Source organism: Eptesicus fuscus, chromosome 12, assembly GCF_027574615.1.
Source record: "Eptesicus fuscus isolate TK198812 chromosome 12, DD_ASM_mEF_20220401, whole genome shotgun sequence".
NCBI lineage: Eukaryota > Metazoa > Chordata > Mammalia > Chiroptera > Vespertilionidae > Eptesicus > Eptesicus fuscus.
Genome location: NC_072484.1, coordinates 3,887,242 through 3,899,509, shown reverse-complemented (window position 1 = coordinate 3,899,509; position 12,268 = coordinate 3,887,242). Strand labels below are relative to the sequence as shown.

The window sequence follows — 12,268 nt, the reverse complement described above, 5'->3', positions numbered from 1 at the left end:
TGCCATGCTTCCATTTGTTCTCCAGGTTTAGCTTCTCTCCTCCAGGAAAAGTTCACTTTCCCAAGGCCCAGAGTTAGAAATGCGTTGCTAATTGATTTGAGCTCCATTTGTATTGCTTGCAGACGGCCGGAGCAGAATGGCCGGCGAGGGGCCGGTGGGGTGCAGGGGGAGCTGCTGTTCTGACCGTCGAGGAGAGGGACTCGCAGTATGTTTATGAAACGGGCCTCTGTGACACGGGGCATCGCGGGGGTGGGGAAAGGGGTCGGGTGGTGCTTCCGAAAAAAAGAAAGGTTGTTGGGAAGTGCTTAACGGGAACTTAGCCTAAAATGGCGCGCCTAATTGAGGAAAACCATGCTTCCGAATGAAAACAGTTGTCACGAATTCATTTTTCAGATGTTTGACCACCGGCAGCTGGGAGGTTTACCTCATCTTAGATGGTGTCCAACTTGGCAGAGCGCATGGGATCCCAGTCCTTGGTGACATGCACCCATTGCTCCTTACTGATAAGTCCCTGCGGCCCGGCCGAGTGAGGGCGGAGGAGCCGTTTGCGTTTGCCTTTCTAGTAGCGTCTTAGCTCGCCGCGCTCCAGTCCGCAGCCGGGAGGACGCGATCCGCCGGGCGGTGAGTCTGCCTCCTCCGGGCATTTCCATCCGCTCGTTCCTCCACTCATTTCTTCAACGTGCGAACCGGGAGGCCAGGGCCAGCCTCTGCCGCTGACACTCTGGGCCGCACACTGCACTTCCGGGTCTGGGCCCGTACACTGCACTTCCGGGTCAGTCTCCCCTGCACTTCCGGGTCTGGGCCGGCCCAGTGACCCCGCCCCCTATGCGCCACCTGGAGCCAGATATGCCTTCCAGGGTCTCCGAGGGCGGCGGCTCTAGGGGCCGACCACGCCTTCAGTGTCTAGATTTGTGTCCAGAGGGTGGGACCAGGACGTCTGTAGTTCAAGCCTGAGGTGGTGCTTTCATCTTCGCGCCCGTCCTCCATTTTAGCCCCTGAGCTGTCCTCCATCTTACCGCCCGTCCTCCATCTTAGCTCTGGTCCTCCATCTTAGCTCCGGTCCTCCATCTTACCGCCCGTCCTCCATCTTAGCTCCGGTCCTCCATCTTACCGCCCGTCCTCCATCTTAGCTCTGGTCCTCCATCTTAGCTCCGGTCCTCCATCTTACCGCCCGTCCTCCATCTTAGCTCCTGGAGCTTTGGGCCTCTCCCTCCGGCCTCCCATCTCCTGCTCTTCATTTCCATTTGCAAACAGCTCAGCCCAAAGCAGGGGCTGCTTCTGCACCTCCCCGCCCGCTGCCGGCGGCCCATGTCTGTGCTCGCCCCCGGCCGCCTCTCAGCCTTGGTGCCTGTGTCACGGCCCAGAGCCTGGGGCGTGTTCCCGGCGGTTCCACAGACCGGGCTCCGGGGGAGGCCACAGGGGACGGCCCCGGGTGTTGGGAGCCCCTCGGAGCGGAGCGGCGGGGCCGCAGGGACAGGCCGGGGGCTGCGCTCTAAGTGACAGGTTTTGTTCCTCTGGGTTTTACTTTTTTTTACCAGTTTTAGAAATTATTCACATTCTTCCTCTCAAAATCCCTTCTACAGCATTCGTTAGAAACTGAGTTTTTGTTGTGGAGTTTATTCTTCAGTCCCCCACCCTGCTTTTTTTTTTTTTTTTTTACGAGGTTCCCCTCTCTGCCTCTGTACCCCCAGAGCATCCAACAGATAGCTGTTATGCCCGGCTGAGGAAGAGACATTTACTTAATACATTTTAAAGTGTGCAGGGTAAACAGAATACAAAGGTATTTCCTATCTAAGATTAAAACATGAAGCCCCTGCGGGTCCGCCATTTGTTTGGGATTTTTTCACATTTTGCACTCAGCTAACTCATCGCAACGCACTCAGATGATGTGCCTGGAATCGTGCGGTGCATTAACAGGAAGCCAGGGAGGGACTCACTTTAAAGCCCAGAATGACCCCCAGGTGCCCTGCTCGGGTGCCCCCTGAGCCAGGGTTAGTCACCCCCGTAGGAACTTGGGGTCAGGTTGTCCCTGACTTGGGGGTGCTTTTCATGGTTGTGGGTCAGATCAGGAGTGTTCCCTGGACTTGAAGATTAGGTGCTTCGGGGCCCAACTACAGTTTACACCCGCATCCTCGCACAGCTGGAGAGGCTGCTAGAAGCAGCTCCAGGGAGTACGATTATTACAAAGTCCCGGAACTCAAGATTTTTAGAAAAGGGGACATCTAATACTTTCAACAGTGAAGACTTAAAATAATAAAAAGTAAAAAGTCTTGGAACTCAGAAGGTAGAGGTGATCTTCTCAGGATAGGAAGCAGAACCCTAGCAGTGCTTGGCGGGATGACCTTCCCCGTCCTCCTCCTGGAAGCCACTCCAAAGTGGGGGATTTGCACCCCCTGCGCTCTTCTCTACCGGCCACCTTCTTGCCAGGGCCTTTGCGGCTGGGGGAGGAATGGACCCAGGAAAGCTTCCTGGGACCCATTTCGGCTCCACCCACAGCCCAGCCGCAGGCCCCTCGCAGCCAGGACACCTGTGGGCCGCAGCCGTTTGCTCAGGCTGGCCTTTGACCTCTGACCTCTCAGGCTTGCCCTGCGACCAGCACACAGCGGTCACAGCAGGACTCCCCAGCTTTACTCCAGGGCCCCACTGGCCTCCCTTCCCTGTTGCCAAGGCCCCTCAAACATCACCTGACTTCTCCCCCTGGTTGGACCGAGGGACTCAGTGTGACCTTTGCCCTGTGGCCCCATCCCCAGATCCTCCAGTCTTGCTTTTGTGAAGGGCTCCTTTCCTAGAGTTTTTGGTTCTTGGTGTTGGGTCACTGCAACCCCGGATAAAAACAGGTGTGATGAGTGTGTTACGGATTACACCCCGAGCTCCAGCTTTGTGCCACTTCCTCTAATAAGACCAATTTTGGTGGTGACACATTTCCTAGAATCCCGGACTTGCTTCGATTGCTAAAATCCTCCAAAAGCCGATTATAGGATAGACCTGTTTGCTTCAAAACCTGGAAGGGCTTGGTCCTGATCGGCTATCTTGGCTCCCACTTTCTCTCTTCCCTGCCTCCCCGGTCTGTCTTGATTTTCTTGTTCCCTTCAGGCCGCAGAGCCTCTGTTCTCCCCCCGGGCTGCCGTTTTTGTTGACGGCTGAGCACACATGGTCTTCTGTGTGGCAAAGTCCCGTTCCTGGCTGGCTGCAGAGTGCCCACCAGTTAATCGGGCGGGAAAACTTGAGTTAGGCTTTGCCATTTCAGCCAAGCTGGGCACACATCGGACACACCTGTCACTTGAGCAGGCGTCCCCCGTCAGCCCTGAGGGTCACAGCTGTAGCATGATTTCAGCATGAGCAGTTCAGGATTTCACGTTTCTTAGGAAAAGAAGGCAATCCGAGCTGCTGCTGCTCACCTGGTAACCTTAGAGGATTTCATAGAATGGAAGGCAGGAGGGGTGTCCTCCAGAACCCGCTGGGCCCTTCCCCGCCTGTCTTCCCGGGTGTATTTTTACGTGCTTATCCCAGTGCTGCTTGCTGCTGGTCCTTAGCCTCTAGCTCTTCCCTCTTTCACACTGAGAATTGGCCTGCCGTCATTGGCAAGACCTTTTTGTTGTTTTGGGGGGTGTTTTGTTGTTTTGGGGCAGATCTTAATTTACAATTAAGTTTCCGGTGGGAGAGGAGAAGAGTTCTGGCCCTTAGTCAGATCTTCTCATTTTATGTAAATGGCCCCCAGAAGCAACACACCTTTTTAATTTGTCCTCCCGGAGCCAGGGAGCCCTTCTGTCACCTGGGCCTTAGTAAGTGAATTGGCCACCTGCAGTGCGTTTGAGGGCTGAGTTGTCTGCTTCGCAAAGAAACGGGCTATATTTCGTGTTTAAAGCAAGCCTGCTTTGTGTTCTTTGTAAAGTCAGTGACATTCTTTCCATTTTTTTCGGTGTAATTAGCGCAGAAGGAGCCGTAATATGAGAAGGTAGCAGAGACTAAAGCCACCGACCTAAAGTCAGGAATGTTCAAGAAAGTGGGCAGCGGCCCTTTCCCAGCCCTGGGCGGGTGCAGAGCGGGAGAGGCTCAGGGCAGGCCTGAAGCCTGTAGCTCATAAAAACATCTCCTTTTCATCTGATCCCCCGGCTGGCTGCAAATGCTTGATACTTTGGCTGAATAACTTTCTCCTCCTAACTTCCAGAGGTCGGCAAAAACCTTAGAAAGCCATCCGGGCCCTGCTGGTGTTGAGTGGGCTCCTAACAGGCCAGGGAGCATGCTGTGAGCGCTGCCAAGCCGCTGAGAAAGTGCTGAGTGAGGGATGGGGGCGCAGCCTCTGGGATCCCCAGCAAACACTGCATTTTGACCAAACATAGGCCACATGGAAGTCCCCCTGGGAGGAGATGGGGCTTGAGTGCAGGCACCTGCAAAGGAGGAAGCGGTCCTCACCCTCACCGGGAGCCTTGCCTTTATGCCCTGGGCTGTCCCTCAAAATAAAACTCGGAAGTAGTGGGGCCAAACTTCAGGGACACATTTTCTATTTCAATTTAAATGTGTGTGGGCAAAACACACACAGATAAAAAGGTACCTACGTTTCTAGATGAATTAAATGTGTGACTAACTGTCACATTAATTGCCTACTTCTGGGTTTACCAACAGCAGATGGAGAGGGGGTTTCAGCTGCGAAGGCAAATGGCACCGTGGTCTCTGTTGTTCCAAACTGAGGCAGTAGCTAATTGCCAGGCTGTTTGAGAATGATCAGCCGCTTTGGTTGGTAGGTAAATAAAGTAAAATCCCAAGAAGTAAAACTTGTATGTAGCCGTTGTTTGGTTTGTGTATATATATATATATATGTATACACAGAGCAGCTCTAAGGAAAGGAAACTTACTACCTGATTAAGCCACAGTGTTTAACTCTCTGAACTCTTAACTCTGTGGGGCTACATTTGAAGAATTGAATACAATGAAAAAGGAAACTGTGAAATAAGAGCAGTTCAGGGCTTTTTTTATCTAAAGAGATCTGGTGGGACTTCAGCGCCAACTTGCTTTCTGGTTTTTTCTTGTTATTATTTGTTTCGTAAGATGTTGGATCAAAATGTGATACAAATAAGGTTCCTTGTAAATAAAACCAGAAGGTAGCTGGCCCGACTATTTTTAACTGGCCCTCTCTCTACATTCCCCATGCCCAAGGCCAAGCTACACGTTCTGAGCAGCAGGTGTCCCTTCACCTTCATCCTCTTGAAGAAACTCCCCCCCAAGGGAAGTTAGAGACGCGTTAGCTTAGGAAAGTCAATAGCCCTGCTATAAAGGGACACTTCCTCATCTTTTTCTTTTACCCAATTAAAATCTCTAGTAAGTGGGTCCATTGGTCTATGGTTGATGTCATTATGCCCCTAGTCCCAACTATCCATCTAGAATCTTCAACCAGGGCTGACATTTGTGGGCTTTATGTTACTTAGGTTTAAGTTTTAAAAGGAATAGAGTAATGCACTTAGTGCTTTTTTTATTGTTTCCCCATTTTGAGGAAGGGGTGGCTTTGTTAAAAGTTATTCTCACCCACTCTGGGGCTGGCTCCTGGGGGTGTCGTGAGAAAGGCACTAATGGCCTTGGGCGCAGGGCATCTGTGGGTTCCAGGAAGCTCCTCTGATAGCTGGGGCCCACCTTTCAGGGTCAGGAAAGGTGCACAAACCCCAGTGGACTTCATGTTGTGAGCCGTGGTTTTAAGTAGATGCTTCAGCGGTATCTCAAAGCCAGGGGCTCAAGAAACAGTCCAAACACAGTGGGCAATGTGCCCCCCACTCTGTTTGAATTAGATTACATAAAAGTTATTTTAAAATTAGCTGATCAACATTAAATAAGGACATTTCATACGACCATGTAGTTAATGCCTTGATTTTAAGTCTTCTGAAATGAAGTGTTGCTAATTTAAACATTTGTGCTTAGTTTAGAATGCAAGTTTAGGGGTACTAGTGGTTGGAGTTACTAGCCTAGTGAATATGACAAGAAAAGAAGAGCCCTAGATAATCATTACCTTAAAGTTTGAAGAACGTTATGGTCCTAAGGAATAGAACCTTCTTAACCATGGTTAACTGGGCCTAGGAAGAAGGTTTTTTAGTTTATTTGTTTTATAATACTTGCTTTTGGCATCTATACAACACAGGTTTCAAGTCACATTCATTTGCAAACCACACTTGCAGCCATTCTAGTTAAATAAAAATGCAGAAAGTGCTTTAAAGATAGTGAAAGCACTAAATACTATTAAAACCTTACACCTGAGGTTTCTGCTTCAGTGGAAAACTGTTTATTGTTTCCTGTGCTGTTGAAATACTATTATATTTTCTCTGGGCTCTTACAGAGACCCAAACTAATGGGAGGTCAAGAACACTCTGGTCCAAAACCTGAATTACATCATTAAGTATAATAATATTTTTAAGATTCTGAGCCGTGGTGAGTCTATTGCTTCTAAAAGCAGACAAGGCAGTCTCAGGAAGGTGCAAAAGAGCCCAGGAACACATCCACTCATAAACATGAAGCTCCCAAGACCTCCCACGCAGACACTGCCGTGTGAATCCGCCCGTTGTGGTAAAGCATGCAGCTGGAAAAGGTGACTGCTAGGCTGTCCCTCTGTGCAGCACGGGGCCCCATCTGTTTGACCGGGTTGTATCACTCAGTGACCTAGTGTTGTAGGTTGGGGTGTGTTATTATCCCAACTTGCGGGCTTTGGCATGAAGCAAGTCACCTGAGCCAGGGACCTGTGCCCTCCCTGGCCATGTCCTCCCAGGACATTCTGACCCTTTGCTCTTCTCTGGAGCCTGAAGTTTCCACCACTTCCATCTCCCCCTGAGCCAAATGAGAGGCCCCTTCCATTGCAAAAGTCTCTAGCCTGCACTGTACCAAGAATTATGTTAATGCATTGTTCTACTTTTAAAGCATAAACCAGGTACTTAAAATGGTAATGACCTGGTAAAATAAATTACTAATTCATATGAAAAGGTCACACTTGGTGGCCTTCAAATTGGAAAGGCTTTTTTTTTTTTTTTAAACTTTTAAAGCCTGGGTAGGTCAAATGCAAGACTGAAAACTGTATGCAGTGCCAGCTCACCACACTAATTAAGTAAAATCTCATCTTTCCCTTTGTGTGGAGTGAAAACAGAAAGCTAACCAGACCACAAATGGGCTTGTGTTCCCGAGTTCTTAGTATCGTTTGCTTACCTGTAAACCCTGGGTCCCATCTGCTGTCATTTATTTACAAGGTAAATGCTTATCTGTCCATCAGTGGTTGGTCATAATAAAATATAGGTGAAATCTACATTAAAAAAAAAAAAAACACCTTTTTTCAAGGGTGGCCTGATAGGTTAGAAGGTGAAATGACTAAAGCCTCATCTTGCTTCATACATTTCTAGGACAATAGTCCCATCCAGATCATGCTTTGCCTGGAATATGTGGCAGTGTGTGATGTGGCACAGATTCACTGCTTTCAAAGTTTAGGCATGATACGCCTCAAAAAGGGGAGCTGGTGACCCAGCTCCAGGGGGTCGGGGGGTTCCCAATAGGGAACCTGTTCATTACATTCCTTGTAGTAATGTGTAGCTACTGGCAAATATAGGGAGGTTGTGTTGGTTACTATTTACCTTGTTCCTCTTAAATACAGTGTGTTTGTGCTTTGACACATTAGAAACGGGGAGGAAGATGCTTTTGAACAAATGGAGCATAATAAGAAATTCTGACCTCTCTTCTTCCTTCTTCCAAGTCTTCACCAATTATTTTTTAAGACAACCGATCAATGAAATGTAACCAAGAAGTTTTACTTAGTATGTAAAGACATAAAGCGCGGGCGCCGTTGTCAAGCTGTTTCTGAGCTAGGGGTCGGTGACTGGGAGTCTCTGTCTCGGTCACATCGTTATTGATTGCGAGGGCCACTGCCGCTTGGCTTCCCAGCACATTCAGGTTCAATATCTTTATCTGCTGCTGTTCATGTTCAAAGCATCACCTAGTCACCTGGAACAGTCGTGCCTTTGAGCTTTTTTTCCCAAAGTTGTATCTGTGTGTGGAAGAGAGGCCAAAATCCAAAGTGTGACAAAGTCCCGCTCAGGTTAGTTTGGTGTGGGGGAGGTCAGGCACCGCTGTGCACTGTAATTGGAAATGAGGCCACCTGGGCAGAGCAGGGGCTGCAGGGTATGGGGTCTGACCTGAAGCTTTTGCTTCCTGTTCTGAAGCCCAAGTGTGTGACTCGGTGTCACACCTTTTACTTTGGGTTGAACAGAGGGGTGAGGGGGGCAATTTCAATAGTCCTGTGGAATAGCTAATAGTGTCTTTCTATTTTCAAAGAAAACTTAACCCTATTCACAACAGTTTGCTCCAAAGTGTCCAACCATCACCCCGGGACCTTAGGTGTGTTGTGTGTTTTGGTTTACAGGTGGCTTCCGTCCTTTCTTTTTTCCCAAACATCCGAAGTTTTACTGACTCTTTAGAAGTCAAAAAAGTTTAAAGGTGGGCGAGAGAGAGTTTACCATCACTGTGTCCATCTGAGTTTATTGGCAGTTAGGTCTGCTGGGCAGCAGAGGAGTCATGCCATGTCTTCGCCTGATCACCTGCGACTCCAGCTCACCTGGGCAAAGGTGGACCACATGGACCAAACATTATTGAATGAATGGACTGTCCCTAAGCGGACACCGGAGTGGCGGCAAGTGATTTAACCGAGGTCCCAGGAAGCGAGCGGGCGGCCCAGTGGTTGAGAATTTGTGTCCTTGCTCTTAACCCAGTGCTCTCTGCCACATGCTAGTGTGGGGACAGGAGTGGAATGGGGACGCCAGAGTTTTTAAACATTCTGCAAACAAATTCGTGTTCACTAAACTACTTTTCCCTCTGTTCCAGAGCCACACCGCGGCCCCCAGGCCGGGGCTGGAGAACGGGACACCCGGTTCCACCACTTCTCCCGCCTGGGAAGACGCCGGTGCGCCGACTCCGCCGCCTCCTTGGCCAACACCGCTCGGCTCCCGTGTAGCCGGCCGGCTGCCGGCAGCTTCCAGCAATGCTAGTTTTGCGTTCACGGAGCACCTCTCCTCCGATCTGAAACCTTTCTAGGCGTCGAAAGTAGTTAGGCTGCCGACACCTACCTCGGCGGGCGCGCGCCGCCAGGAGGGAGGGGTGGGTAGCGGTCCCGCGTGCACTAACCGGGAAGCTGGAGGTAAGGCGCGCAGCAGGGGTAAGCGCCGCCGTCGCACACTTTGCACGCCGCCCAGGGCTACACCACTCACCGAAAATTGGGAGGCAGGTCTGGGAGGCGGGGTCCGGTGCCCACCAACTTGGGCGCCCCCGTGCCCCCCACTACTGCACCCCTCACGCCCCCTGCCCACTCCTGTGACGTCCGCATATCGGCCCACACCCGTAGGGTGCGCGGCGGGCCATTTGGGTAAGTCCTCGGCGGGCCGATTTTTCGGCTTCCCCTTCGGTTTATAGGGGCCACCGCTGTGGGTCAGTCCTCTGAAGAGGCTGGGGCGTCATCGGACTGGTTAGGAGCGCTGGTCTTCGGCTGGGACAGTCAGTCGCGTCGGCACCGCGGAGCGGGCTGCGTCAAGTGGCTGGCCCTGCGCGGCACTCGCCGGCTCTCTGGCTCGGGGCTGCGGCGCCTCGGCTGGAGCGAACCCCTGTCCCGGCGCGGGGCGGCTGCGGGCGGCCGGCAGGCACTGCCTTGCGTGTGAGTGCACTTAACTCACATGTAAGTCCCGGTGCCCCGTGGCTTCCCGCGAAGTGCGAGTGGCCTGGCGCGGGCAAGAGCCGCTGGGGCAGGGCAGGGGCGCCCAGGCGCTGCCTCCCTGCCCTTCGGCTCCCGGGCACCCCCCAATTCTCTCTTTTCTCTTTTCTTCTCTCCATTGGCGCGCCCAAGAGCCAACCTAAGGAGCGTCTGAGGGTAACAGCAAACTCGTGCCATCGCGTCTCTGCACTTTTTTTTTTTTAGTTGTTTGACATTTCTCGGTGCTTTTTGGTTTTTCGCTGTTGTTGGGTGCTTTTTGGTGTGTTCTCGCCCTTTTTTCATTTGCTCATCCTTTTTGGCGCTAACTCTTAGGCAACTAGCCCAGCAGCCCGAAGCCGGGCAGCCGCGCTCCGCGGCCCCGGGGCAGCGCGTCGGGCATTGCAGCGGAGACCCCCGACACGGGGCGCACGGGGTTCCGCCAGGCCGAGGCCAGGGGCAAGCAGGGCGCCCGGGCCAGGCGGGAACCAGGCAACCCGAGGTGGCCCAGCAGCCATGCTGAAGATAGCCAGGAAGATCAAAGCCAGGGCGCTGGACAGCGGGAAGAAGACGGCGGCCGCTGCGGCCGAGGTGGCTGCCGAAGCTGCAGCGGCGGCTGCAGCGCTGGCCGAACCGAGAGAGCCGCCCGCACCGTGGAAGAGCGGGGACCCCAAGAAGACCTGGAAGAACCCCAAGAACCTGCCGTGCGAGGTGCCCCCGGAGAAGTTCCTGACCGAGAAGGAGCAGAGAAAACTCGAGAAGAAGCTGCTGGAGCAGAGGCGAAAGGCGGAGAAGAAGAAGGAGAAGGAGAGGAAGAAGTTGGAGAAGATGCAGAAGAAGAAGAAGAAGGGGTCCGCGGCCCGGGAGGCGGCCCGCTGCCCGGAGGCCGCCGCCGCCGCCGCCGCCGCGGGCACCGCGGAGGGCGCAAGAGGGGCCGGCGAGGGCGCCGGCATCGGGGGCACGAATAGGGTCTGGGCCCAGTGGTACTGGGACGAGGACGACGCCTACTACACGGAGCCCCGCGTGGGGGGCGTCGCGTGGCATCCCGGGTCACCGAAGTCCAGCGAGCTGAGCGCCCACCTGCCCCTCATGGTTTTTCTGATGTTCTCCGTGCGCAGCCCCTCGTGGGTGCTCGACTTCCTGCTACAGAAGCGCACGGAGCATGGCCGTGGCTGTGGCTTCGTGTTCGGGGCTACCTGCTGCTTCCGAATGTTCCTGGGCTGCGCCTTCTTCTCCTACTGGGGCGGCCGCGCCAAGCGCAGAGGCCGCGGGCGCTCCGGGGCCACGGGGCCCTTCGGCTCGGGCCTGGGCGCCCGACGCCGGGGGCGCGGGGAGAGGCTCATCTAGCCCGCCCCCCCTCGCCCCCCACCCCCGCCACCACCACCACCACCACCAGACACCACCATCACCACCACCATCGCTGTGTAGTGTGGAGTTTATTAAGTTTGTGTGTTTGTGTGAACACATTTTCCTTTTCGGTTGCTCTGTCCTTTGGTTCGTGCTCGCCTAGCTTTTTCCACACACTCTGCGCTCTGGCTTTCTCTGTGACTCTCTCTCTTTTAGAAAATTTTCCGAAGTCCGGGCTCTGGCTCGGCCTCCCTCCCCTTCCGCCCACCCCGGCCCCTCGGCGGCGCCTGCGGGAGGAGGGGGGCGGTGGCCTCGGGGGCCGCCAGGCTACGCGGCCCGGGGAGGGTGGAGCGTTGGCGTCGTGCGAGGGGTCGTCACTGGCTCGGAGCCGCCCCCTCTCCCCCCGCGGCCCGCCCGTTTGGGGCCCAAGCCTGGGGGGCGAGGGGGCGGCTCCCCGACCTGTCCCCGTCCCGTCCCGGGCCGGGTGCGGGCGGAGGGACCCCCCTCCCCGGGCACCCGGGGGGCGCCTCCCTCTGCCAGCTCCCGCCCTCCCCGCCGCCGCGGCTGCCGCCGCGGCTGCTCCTCATCCCTCCTCCTCCTCCTTCCACCCCCCTCGCCGCCGCCTCCTTCTCCCCCCGCTTCCCCCCGCCCGCCGGGGCCCTTTTGGGTAGGGGCGGCGGGCCCGGGCCGAGGCAATAAGAGCGGCGGCGGCGGCAGCAGCTCCAGCAGCTCCCGCAGCTCCTGCTCTGGTCCGCCTCGGCCCGGAGCGGCCATCAGCCCCTTTGGCTTCGGCTCGAGGGGCGGGGAGCGGCTCGTTCCCCTCCGTCCGACCGACACCACCCTCCCCGTGCGGCTCGCAGTCCGCCCCGCGCGCTCCTCCCCGAGGAGCCTAGCCCGCGCCCGGCCCGCCCGCCCGGCGCTGCCCCAGCCCTCTCGGCCCGCCTGAGGCCGCCCGCGCCCGACCCGCCGCAGCCGGCCGCGCCCCGTGCCCCGCCGCCGCCGCCATGGGCTGTCTCGGAAACAGTAAGACCGAGGACCAGCGCAACGAGGAGAAGGCGCAGCGCGAGGCCAACAAAAAGATCGAGAAGCAACTGCAGAAGGACAAGCAGGTCTACCGGGCCACGCACCGCCTGCTGCTGCTGGGTAAGGGCGGGGCGGGGGGCGCCGGCCCGGCCCGGCTCGGGAGCCCCTCGGGGCGCCCGCAGGCCGCGCGCGCCGAGCCCGTCC

The 12,268-nt window shown here is 55.1% G+C and overlaps 1 protein-coding gene across 7 annotated transcripts in view; it reads left to right on the top strand.

Moving 5' to 3' along the window:
* Window positions 1-12,268, top strand: part of GNAS (GNAS complex locus) — a 57,901-nt gene that overhangs the window by 29,998 nt on the left and 15,635 nt on the right. For 2 of the 7 annotated variants that reach the window (XM_008141224.3, XM_028145088.2), the window contains exon 1: window positions 11,716-12,184. The exons of 3 other annotated variants lie outside the window; for them this stretch is intronic. In XM_008141224.3, the coding sequence (XP_008139446.1) occupies window positions 12,046-12,184 (139 nt within the window). In that variant the 5' untranslated portion in view covers window positions 11,716-12,045. Of the gene's footprint in view, window positions 1-9,489; window positions 9,683-11,715; window positions 12,185-12,268 lie in introns of those variants that run through there. 2 more of the 7 variants (XM_054723593.1, XM_028145096.2) reach the window with 2 other exon arrangements.